Source organism: Theobroma cacao, chromosome 4 (assembly GCF_000208745.1).
Source record: "Theobroma cacao cultivar B97-61/B2 chromosome 4, Criollo_cocoa_genome_V2, whole genome shotgun sequence".
Taxonomy (NCBI): Eukaryota; Viridiplantae; Streptophyta; class Magnoliopsida; order Malvales; family Malvaceae; genus Theobroma; species Theobroma cacao.
In genome coordinates, this window is record NC_030853.1 from 916543 (window position 1) to 938640 (window position 22098).

Below are 22098 nucleotides of genomic sequence, written 5' to 3' on the forward strand. Positions count from 1 at the left end.
CACACTAAAATATAATATATGTGAGACAATAATTAATATAAAAATATAGTTATTTAATTAATAAAAAATAAATTTATTTTTTAAAGGTATGTGTCTAATAGTTATGTAGGTGAAAAATTCCCCTTGGAAGCATACATAAGCAATTGGATTTAGATTAATTGGTCCATTTTTATGACAAATTTATGGTTTTATAATAAATAAATAAATAAAGAATCCTTTTTTATTAAATAAGATTATAAATATGTGAAAATGCTTTGTATAAGGTTATAGTTGTAGTAGGTTGATAGTATTTTTTTTAAAAGAGAAAATTTGAAAGAAAAAAAAAATAAACTCATTAAAGAAAGTGTGAGAAAATGAAAGCATCAGGAATGACAGCGGTATATTGAAAAGGGGTCTGATCTCCAACATCTCACGCAAACTTTTGTAAAAGGTGAAAACTCTCTTCCTTTACGAGTCCCACGTCAGAGGGGAGACTTCCCCAGTCCTCCACTTGAAAAACAAAGAAAAGCCCAGCTCACTTTCACTGCTCCACCATTTCCACCGCTCTTTCTCTCTCATTTCACTTCCTATCTTTTCCTTTCGTTTCAATTCAATTCAACTCAAGAAATCAGAATCTCACCTGAAACTTCCCTCGCAATTTTCCTCCAAATTTCTCGGGATTTCAGCTGAAATCTCAACCAAAATTCAACTAATTTGGAGCTACACAAGATTACACGAGACAGTGACTAGAAATGGTGGGGGTGTTGAAGTGAGTGGGAGAGAGAGAGAAAAAAAAGAGGAAAGAAGGATGAGTGCGATGAAGCGAAAAGCGGTGCAGCAGAAATCGCAAATTAGATGGAAGAGGAAGGTTTTGGCGGCGCTTTTAGTGGCGTTCTGCCTCGCGAGCTTAGCGTTGATGGAGACGCAGTACTCTCGAATCGTCTCGCTGGCTTCCTTACGACACCGTTTCGCCGTCAAGCCGAAGATCGCCTTCCTTTTCATCGCGCGGAATCGGCTTCCTCTTGATATGGTTTGGGATGCTTTTTTCAAGGTACTTAAATTCATATAATTGATCATCAGTTCCTTCTCTTTTATTTTTTATTAATTATTCATAAATTTAATTACTCCTACTTAATATGGGCGTTCTTTAACGTGCTTTACGGTGTTTCCAATTTTAGCATATATGGATAAAGTTTGTGTTCTTTGTTTCTTTTTGTTTTTGTACAATTATTAAATACTTAATTAGATAAATATATTACAGATTTGAAAATGGAGAAACTATTACGCCTCTTTCGAATTATGATCTTAATCATCATAATCATCAAGTGTTAATACTTTTTCTTTTAAGGTTTTTTTTTTAAAATTTTTGTTCATTTGTTTTAAATATTTATTTTGCAGGGAGAAGATAACAGCTTTTCAATTTATGTTCACTCTAGGCCTGGCTTTTTGTTCAACAAGGCAACAACAAGATCCTCTTATTTTTTGAGTCGGCAAGTTAATGACAGTATACAGGTTAAATTTCTACCATGGAATCTTATTTTAAAACTATAGTCTCTTTAGAAATTTGAACATGTTTTGATTGTCAAAGCTGATTCATGCTTCATTTCGGTGTTTATTTGTGATATAAATGTTAAAATAAACTGATAGTGATCGAGTGTGCTTATATTATTTGTTATAATGGCATTTGTACATGACACATCAAATCATGATTTACGAGTGGTACAATTGACATGTTGAGAAAGGATTATGCAATAAATTTTCCTTGTAAATGACTGTATGAGACCTCAAACTCTTTGGAAACACTACACTCTGTCACCAAAGCCACAAACAAACCATCGTGGTGCCACCTTAAGGTCACTGTTGTTACATGGACTTGTGTGTGGGCCTGCATGTGCACGCATATTTGCCATATGAAATTATCAACTTGTTTACTATCCTTGATTACTTGGAGTTGTTTTTCAATTGCCATGAATCTCAACCTTTAAGCTTTTAGGACTTAAGGTTAGTTAAGCCTGAAAATCTGAGGATAGAATATTTCATAATAAAAAAAAAGTCCGGGGGAAAAAGTAGAATCATTTGACATGTTAACATTAAGACGGGGTTGTTATACTGACAAGTTTGTTGGTGTATGTTGTGTATATATCTGAAATTATCATAAAGCCTTTTGTTTGAAATAAATTTATGCATCCAATCATAATCGGTAGCGTAATGCTTATGAAAAACTGATGATAGAATGTGACCTCTAAATTACTGTTATTGTTGATATGATAAGATTTAGTCCTTGCGTTCTATTTCAGGTAGATTGGGGAGAAGCAAGCATGATTGAGGCTGAGCGTATATTGCTTAGACATGCATTGACAGATCCTTTCAATGAACGCTTTGTTTTTGTCTCAGATAGGTGAGGATTGATTTGTATGATTATTGTGCAGTTAAGGTGTTTCTTTTTTTTTTTTTAATTATTTTCGGTTTTGAAGTTAAGAGGACACTATTTTGAAACTTTGTTATCTAACAATGCTTCAGTTACTTGATTTTTTCTCAGCTGTATACCACTTTACAACTTCAGTTACATGTATGACTATATAATGTCAACATCAACTAGTTTTGTTGACAGGTTAGTAGGCCTTGGAATTTTATTTTAGTATATGAATTTCTTGTATATCCATTTGTTATACAAATTGGTGACTAAATTTTGGAATGCTCAAATGGTTCTTGAAAGAGCTTAGTTTTATGTCTCCCATAGAGAGAAATGGTGATTTAACTATTAATTTTTGGCTGCATGTTTATTTCTTATGTATATTTGCCCTGCATATTTGAAAGCTGTTGTGTATTGCATTCTGATGCTTTCTCAACAAGCAATAAAACTTGAGACCATATCAAGAAAGTAAATCTTTTTATGTTGTTCCACCTATAATATGTATTTTCTGACCCCAAATAGTTTTCTTCATGAAGACCTTGCTCGGGGAATAGATACTAAACTGAAAATGAGTTTGAATCCTTAAGTCTGACCAGCTTTTAGATGCCAATATTATTGTCCAACAGTTCTTCTGTTTCCTGTTAACATAAACTGAAATCAACTGGTTAATAACTTTTATATAAACTTCTATGCTGCCTTCTCAGTTCTTGTAGTATTTTGCCGTACACCAACCTTTTAGCTTAAATGGATTTTAAGATTGTCTTTCTCTGAATGTTCAAATGGTTTGTGAGCAGCTTTGCTGATACGAAAGAGGGTCGCTATAACCCAAAAATGAATCCTATTATTCCTGTTTACAACTGGAGGAAAGGTTCTCAGGTAACTGTTAGAGTTATGTGATTAACATTTTCCTGATGTTTCAATCTATATTAAAGGAAATGTAAAATAATATGAATAGTTTGAATGTTAGCTGCAAGAATTTTGTGGTGGATTGACTATATTCATCTTATGATTTGGTCATCTTGCAGTGGGTTGTGCTGACTAGAAAGCATGCAGAGGTTGTTATAAATGATACTACAGTCTTTCCCATGTTTCAAGAACACTGCAAGGCAAGTTGTCATGTGTTTATGAATGCTGGCCCTTTTATAATTTTTAAGAAGATCATGGTCTTTGTAGTCACAAAATGATTTCAAGCTAACATTAGTGCTTAGACAATGAATATTACAAAATGGATGGTTATTAGCAAAGTAAATCATTTTTCCTTTTCTGAAATATACTTGGGCCAATGTTTTCACAATGTAATCAAGCTAATTATTTTCTGAGAAGTTTTCTTGGTTGTTAAGGATCTGCTATTTTCTCATACTTTACCTGATCAATATTATGCAGAGGAGATCATTGCCAGAGTTTTGGCGAGATCACCCCTTTGTAAGTATGAATATAGCATATTGCTATATATCTTCGCTACTATTTCAAATGCAATTTGAAAAAAGTTTCTTGATACTTCTAAGAGGTTTAATAGTTGTAATTTTTATCATGTGCAGCCAGCTGATCCAGCGAAGGAGCATAATTGTATACCAGATGAACATTATGTTCAGACATTACTTGCTGTAAGAATTTATTCGAACCCCTCCCCTCACCCCCTCTATCTCAAAGTTTGCAATTGCTGGTTCTAATGTGCATGAAACTTTGCAGCTGATTTCCTTTAGAGCAAATCAATATGTTGTTCGGAAAACTGCATATGTAAACTATTTTTTGGTTCTCATATATAGAAGCAGCCTCTAAAAGAAAGTTAAATTTTGCTAATTTCCTTCCTTTTTGTGCAGCAAGTATTTCAATTTTCAAGTTTGTACATGAAACTTCTTGAAAGGCATTGAATTAAAGTGTTAATGATAGTGCTTTTGTTATTCCTTCTTTTTGTAGAATTATTTATCTCTTTGTAATGCCATTCTCTTTCCAAACATTCAGCAAGAAGGCTTTGAAGGAGAACTCACACGCAGATCATTAACCTATTCTGCGTGGGATCTTTCAGCATCCAAAGATCGTGAACGACGTGGATGGCATCCAATGACTTATAAGTTTTCTGATGCCACTCCCGAGCTTATTAAATCTATAAAGGTAACTTTGCCATTCCATTGATATCCACTTCTCGAAATTCCTTTCAAACCTAAAACCGCACACAAAATGATATTTAGTAGACATTTAATGCTTGCAATTTGAATTCAACATATGCATTGGAGACTAATTTGAAGAAAAGCTCATCAATTTTATTAAAATTGAAGTGTAAATTATTGTATTCCATAAAGTGATGGAGGCACAAACTAAATGAATTTTAATGACTCATGCAGGATATTGACAATATCCATTATGAGACTGAAAACCGAAGAGAATGGTGTAGTAGAGAGGGGAAGCCATCCCCGTGCTTCCTTTTTGCGAGAAAGTTCACCAGGCCCGCTGCTCTCCACCTTCTTAATCAGGTAAGTTTCAACTTTACACAAGTATCATAGATGTTGAATAATGCTAAGAAAAACCAGGCATTGCTAGGGGCAGCCATATCTAGATATCTTTACCATGGATGCCCATTCTGCGTTTTTGCATGCCTCTAGAAGTAGCCTTAGCTTATATGGTTCATATTTTTCTGTTGGACAGTCGGTTCTGGGAGCTCGCCGTGGACCAAAAAATGAATCTTAACCATGCAAGGTACTTTCTATAGTAAATCTAAGGTTAGGTAGCATTTGTTAGGATTAACATGTTGTATTTTGTGGTTAAAAAAAGATAATAATGGAGAGAGCTGTAAATTAGATGTGGAAAAGAAATCAAAAGAGTGTTGTTGTATAATAAAAGCATTAATTTTTTTAGAAAAAAATACAGACAATAAAAACGAAAATATCATCGTGTTATAGTTACTTTATTATTTACTATTACGACGGCCCGTAGTTATTCGCTAAATTTGAGAATTACCATTCTTTAAACGAGAAGAATTTTTCAAGGCTACAATATTGTAGAGGTCGGTTGTGGGGATGGAGGCTTAACTATCAGCCCATCAGGAAACTCGAATTATTGAGTCACAGAGTGAGGGGAAGGTTAAGTTTGGAATTAAATATCGAGGAGGCCCAAACTTAACAACTTTTTTAGGTAGTCAGCTGCGGCCCATTAATTGGAGGAGCATTTTAATTTCGTAATTAGCAAATATTAAAGATGTACGATTATGTTACTACTAGGATCCAAGCATAACTGACATGTGTACTAACAAATTATTAGAACTCTGTAAACGGTTGATTTGGTCTGAAAAGGTTGAAAATCGAGGGAATATCTGAATAAATAAAAAATCAATCAAGTACGGTTGGTTTGATCGATTCCCCTTCAAAATTGAAATTTTAATAACACTTTATAATTTTATAAAATTAAAGCATCTAGATTATATCATATATATATATATATATAATTTAACATTTAACATCGTACAAATATTATCTAATTAACATTTAACATCTAACACAGTATATATAATCCATACCAACTTAAAACAAAATGAATTTAAGTGAACACTCAACGAACGTTCTCAAAGAAAGAGTAATACATACGGATATGGTTGAGTTAATTATTATTAAAAAATAACTATTCGATTGATTAGATTAAAATTTTAATTATTAAAAATCGATCTAATAAATTAAACCAACTGAATTTTAATAATCAAATTGACCATTGATTGAATTGATCGAGCTCAATTAACTTCAATTGATTTGTTCAAATGGAATCCATTTTGCTTAACCCTTAATTGTAATAATTTATGCCGAAATTTCTCAACATTCAGAAAATGTTAAAAGGTAAAAAGGAACTCAAAAAGTCAAACCTGAATTTAACATGCAATGAATTACATGGTGGGGAGTTGGAAGTTTCATGGGTCTGATATTAGTGATGTAATTAGTGTGGTTCCCATTAATTGCTCCTTAAATGGGACAGTGAACAGTGAAAATAGCTTTGAGAAAATAATTAGTCACCGTCCCACAACTCATTAAAGCAATCTTATATAATCCTGATTTACTCATTTAACACACACAAACACCTCCCCCCCACCCCCCATTAAATAAGATTGGACGCGTACAGCCCGAAACATCAGCACGTCACTTGATTTGATTAATTTTAAAGATTTAAGGACCAGTCACCTTCCCTGGATTCACCGGCACTCAACAGAAAGAATCTTATCCTTTGCAATTAAAAGCTCTCATGAATTGCACTATGCCCATGTGCTTCCCCCTACCCGACCTGAAAAGAAGAAGAAGCGCATGGCATTCGGCCCCCATGCCCATGTCCCTACAATGCTGCCTTTAGCCATGGAGCTAATTCCACATCTAAAAGTTAACTTGTCATAAAATTATCAATTAAATTTTGATTTTAATCTATTTTTTCAAAAGCTTATTCACATCACAAAAGAATTAATTTTTCAAATCACATAAATTCTTATAAATATCATAAAAGTTTCGTAATTTAGATCATTTTATCTTCACCAATTGCACACGATATATATTACAATGTTTTTATAATGATTGATAGTTTATTGACATAATATTTTTAAAAATTCAAATAAAAATGTATTTAATCAATTTTTTTTATTTTGCTTACATAAGTTGTTTATAACAAACTGTCATTAATTAAAATAGTACTTGTTATTTTCTATATCGCGTGAAGAGAGAAAACATCATTTGATCATGTAATCATAATACAGCAAGATGTCAAATTAACACTGTATGACATAAAATAACAAATGATTTTTTGATTATTAATAATTAATTAAATATTAATCATAAGAGTCTATTTGATTCAAAATAAAAATAAAAATATTTAATTAAATATAAAAAAATCAAATTTTATTTAAAATTTTTAAATAATTTAAAATCTTTTTAAAATATTATACTTAATTTTTTTAATGTTTTAACAATAGGTTAGAACTTTCTTTAGAATCAATTGGAATCTTATCTCATGGATCTTTTTCTATAAATTATATTCACTCAAGAATTCTAATTTAGGAGGTAGTTAGGAGCATTAGCTTTTAGCAAAGGAAAAGAGGTTTAGGTAACGGTAGCACTGACCGGCTGATCCAAAATCTTTGTGGCAACACCTTATTGGGCCTTTGCAAAAGTGAATTACTGAATGCCGCAGACTTGATTGCCCCTCCATTTTTAGCGCGTTTCAAGCGCACCCAATCCAACAGCGACGAATTCACCGACCCTGCATTGTCTAACTATGGGTAGGTTTCCTAACATCAAGCAAATACTAATTACTCCCCTTTTTTTTTTAATAAAAGAAAAAAGCAATTATTATTTATTTCCTTAACTCGATATGTTGTAACTAACCTTGGGATTTGGCTCCATTAGTCAAAACAAGCACAAAGCGTGTAAATACTTTTTATTAGTTGGATTAATTTTTTATTTCTTTTTCTGATTTTTCATTTCTTAACTCAAAACCATGGGTTTAAAGCTTTTAACAAAAATAACAAGTCAAGACACTTTAACTTTCTACTATCTATTCAATTTCGAAGTATTATCTAGAAAAGCATATTGTACTAAAGAGAAAGATAACAAGATTGATAATTTTATATATGATACAATAATATAATAAAAATAATTATATTTCGTGTATTAACTGTATTGATATTATTAAGATAAAAATAATTTATATTTTAATTGTATCAAAGTTATTTAATTTGTTTAAATATGAATAATTAATTATATTAAAAAAAAGATAACAAGCAAAAATTAATTAATAAATTATTTTCTTGACAAAAAAAAAAACTCACATGTCATTGTCATAACTTTGTCAAAAGTAAGAATAAAATCCGTTTTCTAGATGATCAAAATTTCCTCCAACGACCGTTGAACTTGGGTGACTTGGAATAAATTGGCGCTGCTTCCAAGTTTGTGCTGGACCCACGAGCGAGTTCTTCACCGCTCCATTATCCTATCATTGCGTACCACGTGTGCTGATTAACTGACGCGTTAACGGCGGTTCATACGTGGAAGGATACTATTGGCTCCACTGGTAGGTGAACAATTTGATCGTGAGAGGAAACCGTCACCCTTCTCACTAAACGTTTTGCAACCTCCAAGAACGACGTTGGGGTCTCCAACACAGATTTCTTCCCTCAGAAGTATTCCAAGTGGCGCACTCCTGAGCTTCCACGTAACCTTATCTGTTCTTAAAAAAATTCGGAATGTCGGTGGATGATTTTATTTCTTTTATTTCCATGCTTACACGTGGCAATGTCGGATCCTGTTGGTACAATTGCCTTTTGCTCATAGTATCATTTTCCTGAGATTTTTTATTTGAAATTTAATTTAATTTTAATTTAAGAAATAATTTTTTGTTTTATTACACCTTTGTAAAAGGCCGCGGAAAAGAAAAAAGAAAAAGTGAAGAACACAACTTGGCAAAGGGTTAGAGGCCAGAAATTAAAGAAGGCCCAAAATACTTGCAGGCCCACTAAGGGCCCACACGACTTTGAATCGGAATAATGTTTCTTTAATATTCCATCCCCACACCTAAATTCTCAAGTCCATTTATTTAACAAAATAATAATAATAATAATAATAATAATACAAGTGGATTTAAGAGTTTTAAAGGTCTTCAACAATTTTTAGTAATAAGTTAACTCTTAACCACTTACTTGTTATTTTTTATTCTCAGATCATGCACATTCAAAATTTTCATTAACACCATAAAAACGATATAGTTACGAAGTAATCGCAAATGTTATACGAGTAATTATTTGTAAGAATATTTTTCTTTCTAAACTTAATTTGCTTTTAAAAAAGAAAAATTTGAATCTTTAATTGAATTAATCAATATATGGTAATTTGTCCGATCACTTTCCATAGAAAAATTATTGTATCACGTTAAAAGCAAGTAGTAGTTGTCATTTTTGTCACACATACAATATTCTTGAATTTTGTAAGAAAAGTGGGGAAATTAACTTTATTCCTTATTCTTTGTTACATGTTTTTTTCTCTCTTGTTCCTTGTACTGTGATGGAACCGCACATTTTCACTACATTGAATGTCAAGTTCTTATTGTTTTTTCTTTTTTTTTTTTCATTTTATGTTGGACATGCTTTGGGTTTGAAAGGGAGGTGATGAATATATGGAATTCAACTCAACATTCGGGTGCAAGTTTTAATTATTTTTATGTAATTTAACGTCTCATGTCTGACTAATTTAATAATCTCAATTGATGTAACTTTTTGAATCGTAGACGAACTTTCATTAAATATATTTAAATTTTCTTTAATTTCCCCTTATGGGAAAGCTTAACTGACTCTGACCTACACTAATTGCACCCAATTAAATGCTCTTTCTATGGTTTATAGAATCGATTTTCCTTCCTTTAGCAATTATCCTTTGGAATTAATGAGGAAAAGTCCAAGATTTTCTTAAGAAAATTAAAATGTGTAGTGATTTTGGAAAAGTATCAGGAAAAAGGAACAAGTTTCCTTTACAGAAAAGCTAAGGAATTTCTTTTTGGAGGAAGACCCTAGAAGCTTGTACTAATTGAAATTAAACTCCCCTTTGAAAGGGCACACATACAACATAGGTTTATCCTTTGGGGAAATCATAATTGTGAGATTGATTCCCTACCCATGTCTCCATCCTTCATTTATAATGGAAATTCTTCAATTTGATTCCATGAAACTTAGGTGACGTTTGATATTTTACAATATAATATGATTATAAGTAATGTGATTGTAAAGAAAATAACATTGTAATGTTTAGTATATGAACAAAATAATGATTAAACAAAGGAAAAGTAAGGATCTTGTGTATCAAAATAATGAAATTCCATACATGCTTCTGTTTACTTTTTGAAAAATAAGTTTTGGTTTCCAAAAAATTCATTATCATTTTAATATATTTAGTTATATTTTCTCATCCAAAAGGTTTATAATGTAAATAGTATTATAATTTTATATTTCTAGAAATTAGTTTAACTATTGATGAATATAATATTGTTCATTGAATAAGTTAACTATACCTTATATAATTTATATTTTATAAGTTAGTTTATCTATTGTTATTTTTATATGATATCGAAATATTATTAATCTTTAACTATTATATATGGTTATTCTAATATTTTAAATAAAATGATATTAACCCAACTATTAATGTTTATTTCTTCGAATATTGCTTTTACCATATATGATATAATCCAAGATTTTTTTTTTCTTTATTTTTCTTTTGGAGGGGCAAAGAAATAATACTAGCTAAAAGTCTAGGGAAATATATCCGCGAATGTTGGACCTGATTATATATAGAGAGTCAACTAAGATTATGACTAATTTAATGGGGTTAAAGATTATTTTTGAATTTTTTTAATGAAAAATAAAATATTGTTGATAATATGTGTCCCCATTTCCTACTAGTCATACCAGGATCTAGCCTATAGGAAGTCTAAACTTTACATTTGTCCAATTCTTGACTCTCTCAAATCTTGCACATGATGATGACTCCATTTAACAAACCAATAAACATGGAAGAGAGATTTTTGGATAATCTTTTGCTTTACCTGCTATGATCCACTAGATTAAACGAAAAATAAAATCCAAACCCTCACTTTCTTCTAATATTTGTTTTTTATTGCCTTTTCCAGCCAAGGAAACCCCACCTCATCTTCCCTTCCTGGGGTAGGGGGAGGTGGGGAGCTAAGCCTATAAATTTGGGCAGCTGCCATCTTCTTTGAGCAACAAATTAGCAAGCAAAGTTAAAGCTCTCATTAAGGCACAGAATCAAAGCAAACTGTTTTACCGATTCTATCTCAATTCTTTCCTTTATATAAACAACCCTTCATTCATCTCTTTCTGTACTCTTCTTTTCTCTTAACAAAGCAGGAACCTGTTGTTTTTGTTTTTTTACATTATGGCTCCAAGCTTGAGCAAGGCTAGCTCTGGTGTTTCAGGCCTTGTTGATAGCCATCACCAGTCTCCATTCGCCCTGGAAGGCTCAAACTTCATTGCCAATGGCCATGTTTTTCTCTCTGATGTCCCTGATAACATCACTGTAACTCCTTCCCCCTATGGATCCTCAACCACCGACAAATCAAAATCCACCGTTGGATCCTTTGTAGGATTTGACGCCGTTGAACCCGCCAGCCGCCATGTTGTTCCCATCGGCAAGCTCAAGAACATCAAGTTCATGAGCATTTTCAGGTTCAAGGTCTGGTGGACTACTCATTGGGTCGGTTCCAATGGGGGAGACCTTGAAAACGAAACTCAGATGGTTATTCTTGATAAATCAGACTCTGGCAGGCCCTACGTTCTCCTCCTTCCTCTCCTTGAAGGTTCTTTCAGGGCATCCCTTCAGCCTGGAACAGACGACAACGTTGACATCTGCGTCGAAAGTGGGTCCACCAAGGTCACATCCGCCGGATTCCGGAGTGTTCTTTACGTGCATGCCGGTGAAGATCCCTTCAACTTGGTCAAAGAAGCCATGAAAGTGATCAGGTTTCATCTTGGAACCTTCAAACTTTTAGAAGAAAAAACCCCACCAGGCATCGTGGAAAAATTTGGGTGGTGCACGTGGGATGCATTTTATCTTACCGTGCACCCTCAAGGCGTTTGGGAAGGCGTCAAGGGTCTCGTTGATGGTGGGTGCCCACCTGGGCTCGTGTTGATCGACGATGGGTGGCAATCCATCAGTCATGATGAGGACCCAATCACCAAAGAAGGCATGAATTGCACTGTTGCTGGTGAGCAAATGCCGTGCAGGTTACTGAAGTTCCAAGAGAATTACAAGTTCAGGGACTACGTAAGTCCTAAAACTTCGGGCACTGGCGCACCTAATAAGGGCATGGGTGCCTTTATCAAGGACCTCAAGGAGCAATTCAACACTGTAGACTTTGTTTACGTCTGGCATGCCCTCTGCGGATATTGGGGTGGTTTAAGGCCTAACGTCCCCGGATTACCGGAAACCAAGGTGGTCCAACCGGAATTGTCTCCGGGAGCGAAGAAAACAATGGAGGATCTCGCCGTTGATAAGATCGTCAGCACCGGCGTCGGGTTGGTGCCGCCGGAGATGGTTGATCAACTTTATGAAGGAATTCATTCTCACCTTGAAAAGGTTGGAATTGATGGAGTCAAGGTGGACGTTATCCATGTAAGTTACTAATCCGAAATTCTTTTTTAATTATTTTTCCATTTAAAGTAGATTTAATTTTTAAAATTTTATGACAAAAAAAAATGCCAAGTGCCCTTTGGTTCATAAAAAAATGCCAAGTGTCCTGTGACAGGACCAAATCTCAATCTTTTCCTGTTAGTTTCACTAGCTTTAAAATAAAGACAAAACGTTCTGTTGGTTCTACTGCAGTTTGGTCGGCACGAAACTGCTGGGTGTGTGTCATTTTTTAGTTTCACACGTTATGTTCTGTTGTTCCGCAACAAATCTTTGTCATCCTCGTAAATAAATTCCGACCATATTATAATCTGATTTAAGCCTAGACTAATCTTTTAATTAATATTATGTTTTCCAACAGCTGCTGGAGATGTTGTGTGAGAACTACGGTGGAAGAGTTGAGCTTGCAAAGGCTTATTACAGGGCCCTAACAGACTCTGTGAGGAAGCATTTCAAAGGCAATGGCGTTATTGCTAGTATGGAACACTGCAACGATTTCATGTTCCTAGGAACAGAAGCCATATGCCTTGGTCGTGTCGGTAAGTAAATGCTTTTTGTATTGGAAGAATACTTTTACACGATGATAAGTATTGTAGCTTGGGCCTAGCTGAATGTATGTATGTATGTTTGCTTGTAGGTGATGATTTTTGGTGCACTGATCCATCTGGTGACCCCAACGGCACATTCTGGCTCCAAGGCTGTCACATGGTGCACTGTGCCTATAACAGTTTATGGATGGGCAACTTTATCCATCCTGATTGGGACATGTTCCAGTCTACTCACCCTTGTGCTGAGTTCCATGCTGCCTCCAGGGCAATTTCCGGTGGCCCAATTTATGTTAGTGACACTGTTGGGAAGCACAACTTCCCCTTGCTTAAGCGGCTAGTGTTGCCTGACGGGTCCATCCTCCGGTGCCAGTACTATGCACTTCCAACCAGGGATTGCCTCTTTGAGGACCCTCTCCATGATGGCAAGACCATGCTCAAAATCTGGAACTTGAACAAGGTTAGTTTGTCATGTTGGATTATATGTATTATTATTTACCGAATCATATTGTTTTGCATTCATCAGAGAGATTGACAATTTAGTCTTGGATGTAACAGTACACTGGTGTGATTGGGGCATTCAACTGTCAAGGAGGTGGATGGTGCCGTGAAACCAGACGCAACCAATGTGCCTCTCAGTTTTCTAACATGGTCACTGCTAAGACCAATCCCAAGGATATTGAGTGGAAAAGTGGCAAGAATCCGATTTCCATTGAAGCTGTACAAGTTTTTGCCCTGTACTTGTCTCAGTCCAAGAAGCTGGTCCTCTCCAAACCAGCTGAAAGCATTGAAATTTCCCTGGAGCCATTCAATTTCGAGCTGATAACTGTTTCCCCGGTTACTGTCTTGGCTGGAAAATCAGTCCACTTTGCTCCTATTGGGCTAGTCAACATGCTCAACGCTGGTGGTGCCATCCAGTCATTAGCCTACGATGAATTCGAGAGCTCATTGGAAATAGGAGTGAAGGGAGCTGGTGAAATGAGAGTCTTTGCATCAGACAAACCAAGAGCTTGCAAGATTGATGGAAAAGATATTGGTTTTGAGTATGAAGGACACATGGTCATTGTTCAAGTACCATGGTCTAGTCCTGCAGGTTTATCTACGATAGAGTATTTGTTCTAACTTGTAAGCTAGGTCTATTACAAGAAAGTCTCTGACTTCTTGACATTACAAGAAGCTTAATGGCTTACTTCCAACCAAATCACTGGAAAAGTAACTATGTGAATTTAAGTTAATGAAGTTAATTACTACTGTTTCTCTCTACTTTATGTTCTTCAGCAAATCATTGCTCTTCACAGCCTGCACAACAACTGAAAGGATAAACAAAATTTCTGATCCAGGGAGAAAGGAACTGAAACTGAACATATTGCTAAACTGATTAGCGACCTGAGAAATGGTCCTAATGATACAAGCAGAACAGGAAAGGAAACTGAACATTTTGCTAGACTGATTAGCTTCCTGACAGAAGGGTCTGGTTTCTACCAGCAATCTTCTAGACATTTCCAGTCTCTGTAAGGCCGTTGTTTTGAAGAATGGCAATGGACAACAGAGAAGTTCATGACCCAAACCAGCAATCTTTTTCCTTTTCTTCCAAAGAAACTATGGGCCTTGAACTCAAGAATCCGACACTTACTATAGTATTGAAACTGTCATCAAGCCACAACACAAGTTCACTGGAGCTGCTTTGTTCCTTATGGCCTTGAGGAAGCTTTGCCCACAAAATTCTACTTGGACCAGAGCTGAGTAGTGTAGCTGCAGACTGCAGACTCCTACATGGGCCTAAAAGTGGATTCAAAGTTGGCCAAGCTCCAGCAGTTGTTTACCAAGTTTGTCAATGCAATTTCCTGTTCTTTTGGGCACACATGCCTGTGCTTACTACTAATTTATTTATTGCAATTTATTTAGATTCTAAAATTAAAATAAGAAGCTCAACCATGTACAACAGATATTAATTAAAAGAACAGGAATACTTAAACAACTGTTTTTATGTTGTTATTATAATTATATTAATTGTAATTAAAAATAATTTTTAGACAGGAATACTTAGAACAAGTTTTGGAGATATAGAAAATCAATTTTATCAATAATTGTTTTTTTAATAAATATGTCACACAGGAATACTGATTTTCCAAAATTAGAAAACGAAAATACATTTGAATATTAATTAATAAATATGTGTACAAGCACTTAACTCATTAAACCTGAGGCTGAGTTGCAGCGGCTGGGCTGGTCTGGGTGTTAATCTAGTTGGAAATACCTATCGGAGTTGTCGTGTTGGAAACAGACGAAGGATCCATCATCTCTTCCGGAGCAAAGATAATGATAATGCTGTTAAATTCAATCAAACATGCGGCAAAATCCAGTCCAATTCTCCTGCTGAAAAATGGTAATCGTAATTCTGATTCTTACTCTTACTCTTGTTTGATCCTCTCCCAATCTCGCTCTCCCAACAACTCCTCATCACCCCATCATCTCAACCTGAGCGCCGCGGACGTGGTAGCATCCTTCAAGGACTGGTTCAAGGCTCGGAACACAGCTCTCCTCGACCGCATTTTCACCATCCTAAACTCCCAAGGCCAAGCCGCATTGGACGATGCATCCTCCAGGCGTGCCGCTGACCTTGCTCTGTCCCACCTCAACCTCCGTCTCTCCGAGACCTTTGTCCTCCAGGTCCTCTCCTACGGCCGCACCTCCTCGCAAGATGTTCTCTCCTGCCTCAAGTTCTTCGACTGGGCAGGCCGCCAACCTGGGTTTTACCACACCCGAGCCACCTTCCATTCCATCTTCAAGATTCTGTCGAAAGCGAAGCTCATGTCTTTGACGCTTGAGTTTTTGCAGGATTATATGGCCCATAGGTACATTCACAAGGTCAGGTTCCACGACACTTTGGTCATGGGCTATGCCATTGCAGGGAAACCAGAGATGGCACTCCAGCTGTTCGGCAGAATGCGGTTCCAGGGTCTTGACTTGGATGACTTCGCCTTCCACGTGCTTTTGAATGCTCTTGTAGAGGAGAGTTGCTTTGACGCCGTTGACATGATTGCTAAGCAGATTTCTATGAGGGGTTTGGAGAATGACATGACCCACTCCATCATGCTGAAATTCTGGTGCAAGCAGAATAAGTTGGATGAGGCGGAGGCCTACTTGCGTCGCTTGGCGGAGGGTGGGAACCATGTTGTTGGGCATGGTCTCAGTGTGATTGTGGATGCGCTTTGCAAGTGTAAGAAGTTCAAGCATGCCGTCACCTTGTTGGAGGAGTTTAGGGAGCTGAATGTGCCAATGGAGCAAGCCTATGGGATGTGGCTTAGAAATCTTGTGCAACATGGGAGGTTAAATGGGGCTTTGGAGTTTCTCATGAGCAAGAAATCATTAGACGGATATGTTCCTGACGTGTTTCGATACAATTTTTTGGTGTTAAGACTATTAAGGGAGAACCGCCTTGAGGATGTTTGTGATTTGTTAATTGAAATGGAGGAAGATGGTATTTTACCTGATAAGGTTACCATGAATGCTGTTTTATGTTTCCTTTGTAAGGCTGGGATGGTGGATGTTGCCATTGAGTTGTATAACTCCAGGTCAGAATTTGGACTCTCGCTTAATGGCATGGCTTATAACTATTTGATCAATGTCTTATGTGGAAATGGGGGTATTGATGAAGCTTACCATGTGTTAAGAAATTCAATTGATGAAGGTTATTTCCCTGGTAAAAAAACCTTCGCTATTCTTGCGGATGCCTTGTGCAGGGAGGGAAAACTTGACAAGATGAAGGAGCTGGTGGTTTTTGCCCTAGAGCGAAATGTTATGCCCAGCAATTCTCTATATGACAAGTTTATTGAAGCTCTGTGTAAAGCAAAGAGGGTTGAAGATGGATATTTAATACACGGTGAACTTAGTAGAATAAACAAAGATATGGCAAGGAGTACTTACTTTCACTTGATTCAGGGTTTTAACAAGTCAAATAGGGGAGATATTGCCGCAAGATTACTACTTGAAATGCAGGAGAAGGGCCATAGAGTAACTAGAAAATTGTTTAGAACTGTTATCTGTTGCCTGTGTGATATGCAAAGTCCGGAAAACCAGTTCTTCAAATTGCTGGAAATCCAATTGTCTCGTTGTGAACCTAGCTCTCATACTTATGACTTCTTCATTGATGGAGCTGGTCATGCCAAAAGGCCTGAATTAGCTAGAGAAGTATTTGAGATGATGCTAAGAAGTGGGATTAAGCCCGCTCTGAGTTCCGACGTTCTTATGTTGCATAGTTACCTAAGGAATGATAGAATTTCTGATGCTCTAAATTTCTTTAATGATGTACGCCAGAGAAGAAGGATAGGCAGAAGACTATATAGTTCCATGGTCGTTGGTCTTTGCAAAGCCAACAGGGCAGATTATGCATTGAAATTCATGGAAGAAATGAGGGCTAATAATGTATTTCCAAGTATGGAATGTTATGAGTATCTTATACAGCTGCTGTGCTCAAAGAAATGCTATGATTTGGTTGTAGGTCTTGTTAATGAGTTGGAGAAAACTAGGGGTCATGTTACATCTTTTATTGGTAATGTACTTTTGTTACATTCTTTTAGGACTAAAGATCTGTATAGGGCTTGGATTCGATTGAGAGGTGTGCAAGATGAGACATCAGATGTTTCATTGCTTGGGCAACTCATTGGAGTATTTTCCGGTTGTATTGAAGTGAGCCAAGAGGTTGAGAGGTTGGAAGAGATGATTGAAGTGTGTTTCCCACTGGACATCTACACATACAATTTGCTATTGAGGAAACTAAGTGTAAGCGATGTGGACCATACTTGGGAGTTGTATGACTGGATATGCCAGAAGGGGTATGAGCCGAATCGATGGACTTACGACATCATAGTACATAGTCTCCTCAGAAAGGGGAGGAGGGATGAGGCCAGCAGATGGGTGGAGGAGATGTTTAGAAAAGGGTTTGATCTAACGGAGAATACCAAACTGTTAATCTAGCAGTTTCTTTTTGGTAAAACTACAATCTAGGTATTCAATAGTAGCTAATCATTCAGAATGTCTTTGTGAAACTGTAGAGAGATGGACATGTTGGAGGCCTGATTCGATTGATTTATGTGGAATCAATAGTCATTTCTTTTTTGTATAATGCTGTATTGGCAATCAATTGTCATTTCTTTTTTGTGTAATGCTGCATTGACTATGGGTGAACTTGGTCTTCTGTTTATACCATGAATGTTTTGCCTTCTAATCAAACCAATTGAACTGTATTCTGTTCAAAATGTCCTTCGATTAGAACACTACAGGAGCTACTTCTTTTTTTTCCTTCAATTGAAGTGATGAATGATCTTTATGAGCCCAAATAGGCCCAGCTCGAAAAGAGAGCAGTACAAATGTTTGGATCATGCCGTTGCCAAGGGGGCAGAATTAATTCATCAATTAAAAAAAGCCAAACAAGCTTATTCTTCTCTCCAAATCCATCTCTGGAACCCCAAATTTTCTACTCATCCCATTTCCAACAAAAACTTTAAAGAAGCAAAAATAAGAAAAAACAAAAAAAAATAGAGAAGCCAAATTCCATCGATGAATACATCTCAGTTCATGGACAAGCAGATAATGGACTTAACGTCTTCTTCTTCTTCACCTCCCCACAATACCAACAAGGATTTCATCGATCTGATGAATAACCCTCAAAACGAAGATAATCACAACCAAGGCTCCGGAATTAGTAACAAGGAAGGTATCTTTCCCAGTTATGATTTCCAGCCGATCCGACCCGTCTCGACGAGCCTTGATGCCGCTGCTGTTAATAATAACCCCAGGTCTTGGAGTTCGGGTGATTCTAAAACTAAGGTAAACCCTTTAACCCCCATTCTTTTTGTTGATTAAAATTTGTGGGTTTTTCTGGGCATTTGATTTTTGGTGTTTCTTTTATGTGGTTGTAGTTTGATCAGTAAGTTTTGTCGATTTGAACTTCATTTCTTGGTGGTTCTTTAGATTCTTTTTTTCAAGAATTGCTTGGGATTTTTGGGATTAGTTTTTCAGGGTTTATTCAATCAATTTAGTTTGATTAGTAATTTTGTGGTTCTTGTGTGGATTTTTGAGATTATATGTGCTTGGGGTCTTTTAATGCATTACAGTTTGATTAGTAAATTTTCTTCTTTTTCTTAATAGTTAAGGTATGAGTTTCAGTTGGGTTTCTTCGACTGCATTACTGATTACTGTTTACTTGACTTTTCTTTGCTCTGGACAGAATTATGGTTCTCTTGACTCCGTTGAACCTGCAAAAGTCATTCTAGAAAAGGACCGAAATGCCTTTGACACATCAATAGTGGCTGAGATTGATCGAACCATGAAGAAACATACTGATAATTTGATCCACATGTTAGAAGTTGTTAGTGCGCGACTGACACAGCTGGAGAGTAGGACTCGTAACCTTGAGAATTCTGTCGATGATCTGAAGGTGTCTGTAGGAAACAATCACGGAAGCACTGAGGGAAAAATGAGACAGCTGGAGAATATTTTAAATGAGGTATTTTCTGAAACAATCTTCTTCCTTGTTATTTGTTTTTGCTATGGCTGCCTGTGGCATATCAAGGTAAAGATAGATGTACATTGTGTATTTCGTGAGTTCAAGTTTGTTGAATTTAAGAGTTGAATAGATTGTTATTCTTTATGAAGATTGGTATTTTATCCTGCTTATGTTGAATTTGGAGAATTTTATGTCTCTTATCGATTTGTTTAGTTGTTTCTCGTCAAAGAAATGTATCATTTGGTGCCAAACATTGTCAAAAACTTGGAATGATTCTTTATATAGGGAAAGTTTGTTCAGTTTAGTTATAGGAACTAAGCAGAACAGGTACTATTAACGAATAGCAGTTAAATTAGTAAACCACAGTGGAAGCCATGATGTTGAGGGATATGAACTTGTCACAACATCCAAACACCTTTATTTGTCTCACTATGTTCTTGGTCCCACTAAATTGATGTCTGATCCAATTATGTATCTCACTTTGGCAATGTCTTTATCCGTTAGTAAAGTGAAGACATCATATGTAGCTTCCAAAGCGAAGGTAGATTTGTAACCCACCTTCACTAAATCCTAGAATATGAATATTCTAGTAATATGTTATTCAACTGCAAAGATCTTCTATTGACTTATGATTACTTATTAGAGGACAAAAGGTTTGGCTGATTTATAATGGCAGTTAACAAACTTACAAAGAGGAATAATGTTCTAGCCCCATGTAAAACTAAGCTGGGTACTGAAGGTCCTGATTATGTTTCAAATGGTTCACTTGCAAGAAATATTCATTGATGTGGTATGGTTGGAGGACAGAATTTTGTCATCTATAGTGTGATTTGATGGTAGGTCTAATGCGGACTTATCCATGTTTTCATATTTTGATGATTGGCTTGTGTTTATTTGATGTTTTTGATCAACCACATGCAGGTTCAAACAGGGGTGCATGTTTTAAAAGAAAAGCAAGAGATAATGGAAGCTCAGTTACACCTTGCAAAGCTGCAGGTGACCAAGGGAGATCACCCATCAGAAACCCAGAACACTGTGCATGTGGATACTGTGCAGCAAGCTGCATCTGCTCCTTTCCAATCTCACCAGCAGCTTCCTCCCGCTGCCTCTTTTCCACAGTCACTTCCTTCTGTTCCTCCTCCACCGACCGTTCCTCCTCTGGCTCTTCCCCAGCAGAATCTGCCACCTCCAGTCCAGCACCCAAATCAGTTCCCTCAGAGCCAAGTTCCTTCTGTCCCTCAACGAGATGCTTACTATCCACCGCCGGGCCACACTCAAGAGGCTCCAGGTCAGCAATTCCCAGTACCACCAACTCAGCAACCACAGCTTCCTCCTGCGGCACCACCTCATCAACCATATCAACCAGTCCCTCCACCGCAGTATTCGCAGCCACCACAGCCCGTTCAACTCCAACCTTCCTTAGGCCACCATCCTGAAGAGGCTCCTTATGTTCCTTCTCAGAACTATCCACCAAACCTGCGCCAGCCACCCTCTCAACCACCCAGTGGCCCCCCTTCCTCCCAACAGTATTATGGGGCTCCACCTCAAATGCATGAGCCACCATCCAGTAGGCCTGGTTCAGGGTTTTCAGCTGGATATATCCCACAATCTGGGCAAAGTGAACCATATGCTTATGGTGGATCACCTTCACAATATGGCAGTGGCTCCCCAATGAAAATGCAGCAGCTCCCATCTTCTCCTATGGGACAAAGTGGTGGAAGTGGTTACCCACAGCTTCCGACTGCTAGGATTTTACCACATGCATTGCCCACTGCTTCTGGGGTTGGTGGTGGATCAGGTCCTTCTGGACCTGGAAACAGGGTACCCGTTGATGATGTGATTGACAAAGTGACAAGCATGGGATTTCCTAGAGATCATGTTAGAGCAACCGTTAGAAAGTTGACAGAGAATGGCCAGTCTGTTGACCTCAATGTGGTGTTGGATAAGCTAATGAATGATAGTGAAGTCCAGCCACCCAGAGGTTGGTTCGGGCGGTAACCTGGCATCACTGATGCATGCTGATGTAAATTACTATCACTTGATTCTGGTTGAACTTGTCTGGAGCGTAGGGGCTATTTCACCCCACTTGGTTTCTCGTTTCCCCCTTTCCCCCCTTCACTCTTTCTTGCTCTTGTTTCTAAAATTTCAAATTGCTTTCTTGGCTTAGCCTTCAGTTGTTTAATTTCTGGTTTGACTGTCCAGCCTTTTTACATGTGTCTATACTTACAATAATCAGAATTAAATTGTCAAGTTCCCATTTTGTTGATATATTTTGTTTTTAACTTTTGTAATATGATACTGGCAAACGCTTCTGGCATTTTTTTTTTTTTTTGATCTTGCATTTAGAGGAGGCAAACAGGTGGGGTTCATGTTTTGGTTGTCTCATGCTGGTTCATGTTCGGATCGTTTTAGATTCGTATCGTATCAGAGTTCTATGTAGTTTCGAGTCATTTTAGATTTTATGTAAGATTTAAGCATTTCAACATGATTGTCGGGTCC

General features: G+C 36.7%; 4 protein-coding genes across 4 annotated transcripts; all 4 read left to right on the forward strand.

Moving 5' to 3' along the window:
* Positions 423-5310, forward strand: LOC18600812. Its single transcript, XM_007031487.2, has 11 exons — positions 423-1030; positions 1378-1491; positions 2277-2377; positions 2519-2590; positions 3187-3268; positions 3418-3498; positions 3776-3814; positions 3931-3996; positions 4355-4504; positions 4735-4863; positions 5036-5310. Exons 1-11 carry the CDS (start codon positions 788-790, stop codon positions 5075-5077), a joined length of 1119 nt encoding a protein of 372 aa, XP_007031549.2. The 5' UTR covers positions 423-787; the 3' UTR covers positions 5078-5310.
* On the forward strand, positions 11034-14354 carry LOC18600813 (probable galactinol--sucrose galactosyltransferase 5). Its single transcript, XM_018120247.1, has 4 exons — positions 11034-12531; positions 12908-13085; positions 13184-13551; positions 13650-14354. Exons 1-4 carry the CDS (start codon positions 11296-11298, stop codon positions 14211-14213), a joined length of 2346 nt encoding a protein of 781 aa, XP_017975736.1. The 5' UTR covers positions 11034-11295; the 3' UTR covers positions 14214-14354.
* LOC18600814 (pentatricopeptide repeat-containing protein At1g71210) lies at positions 15317-18390 on the forward strand. The gene has a single exon (XM_007031493.2). It carries the CDS (start codon positions 15411-15413, stop codon positions 18066-18068), a length of 2658 nt encoding a protein of 885 aa, XP_007031555.1. The 5' UTR covers positions 15317-15410; the 3' UTR covers positions 18069-18390.
* LOC18600815 (arp2/3 complex-activating protein rickA) lies at positions 18467-21869 on the forward strand. Its single transcript, XM_018119812.1, has 3 exons — positions 18467-18920; positions 19321-19599; positions 20521-21869. The coding sequence occupies exons 1-3, from the start codon at positions 18651-18653 to the stop codon at positions 21595-21597; spliced, it is 1626 nt and encodes a 541-aa protein (XP_017975301.1). The 5' UTR covers positions 18467-18650; the 3' UTR covers positions 21598-21869.

Coding starts and splice junctions, on each gene's coding strand:
- LOC18600815 (XM_018119812.1), top strand. CDS start 18,651: ATGAATACATCTCAGTTCATGGACAAGCAGATAATGGACTTAACGTCT. Junction 18,921..19,320: donor CGGGTGATTCTAAAACTAAG/GTAAACCCTTTA, acceptor TGCTCTGGACAG/AATTATGGTTCTCTTGACTC. Junction 19,600..20,520: donor TGGAGAATATTTTAAATGAG/GTATTTTCTGAA, acceptor AACCACATGCAG/GTTCAAACAGGGGTGCATGT.
- LOC18600814 (XM_007031493.2), top strand. CDS start 15,411: ATGATAATGCTGTTAAATTCAATCAAACATGCGGCAAAATCCAGTCCA.
- LOC18600813 (XM_018120247.1), top strand. CDS start 11,296: ATGGCTCCAAGCTTGAGCAAGGCTAGCTCTGGTGTTTCAGGCCTTGTT. Junction 13,086..13,183: donor CATATGCCTTGGTCGTGTCG/GTAAGTAAATGC, acceptor GTTTGCTTGTAG/GTGATGATTTTTGGTGCACT. Junction 13,552..13,649: donor AAATCTGGAACTTGAACAAG/GTTAGTTTGTCA, acceptor TGGATGTAACAG/TACACTGGTGTGATTGGGGC.
- LOC18600812 (XM_007031487.2), top strand. CDS start 788: ATGAGTGCGATGAAGCGAAAAGCGGTGCAGCAGAAATCGCAAATTAGA. Junction 2,378..2,518: donor TTTGTTTTTGTCTCAGATAG/GTGAGGATTGAT, acceptor ATTTTTTCTCAG/CTGTATACCACTTTACAACT. Junction 4,505..4,734: donor AGCTTATTAAATCTATAAAG/GTAACTTTGCCA, acceptor TGACTCATGCAG/GATATTGACAATATCCATTA.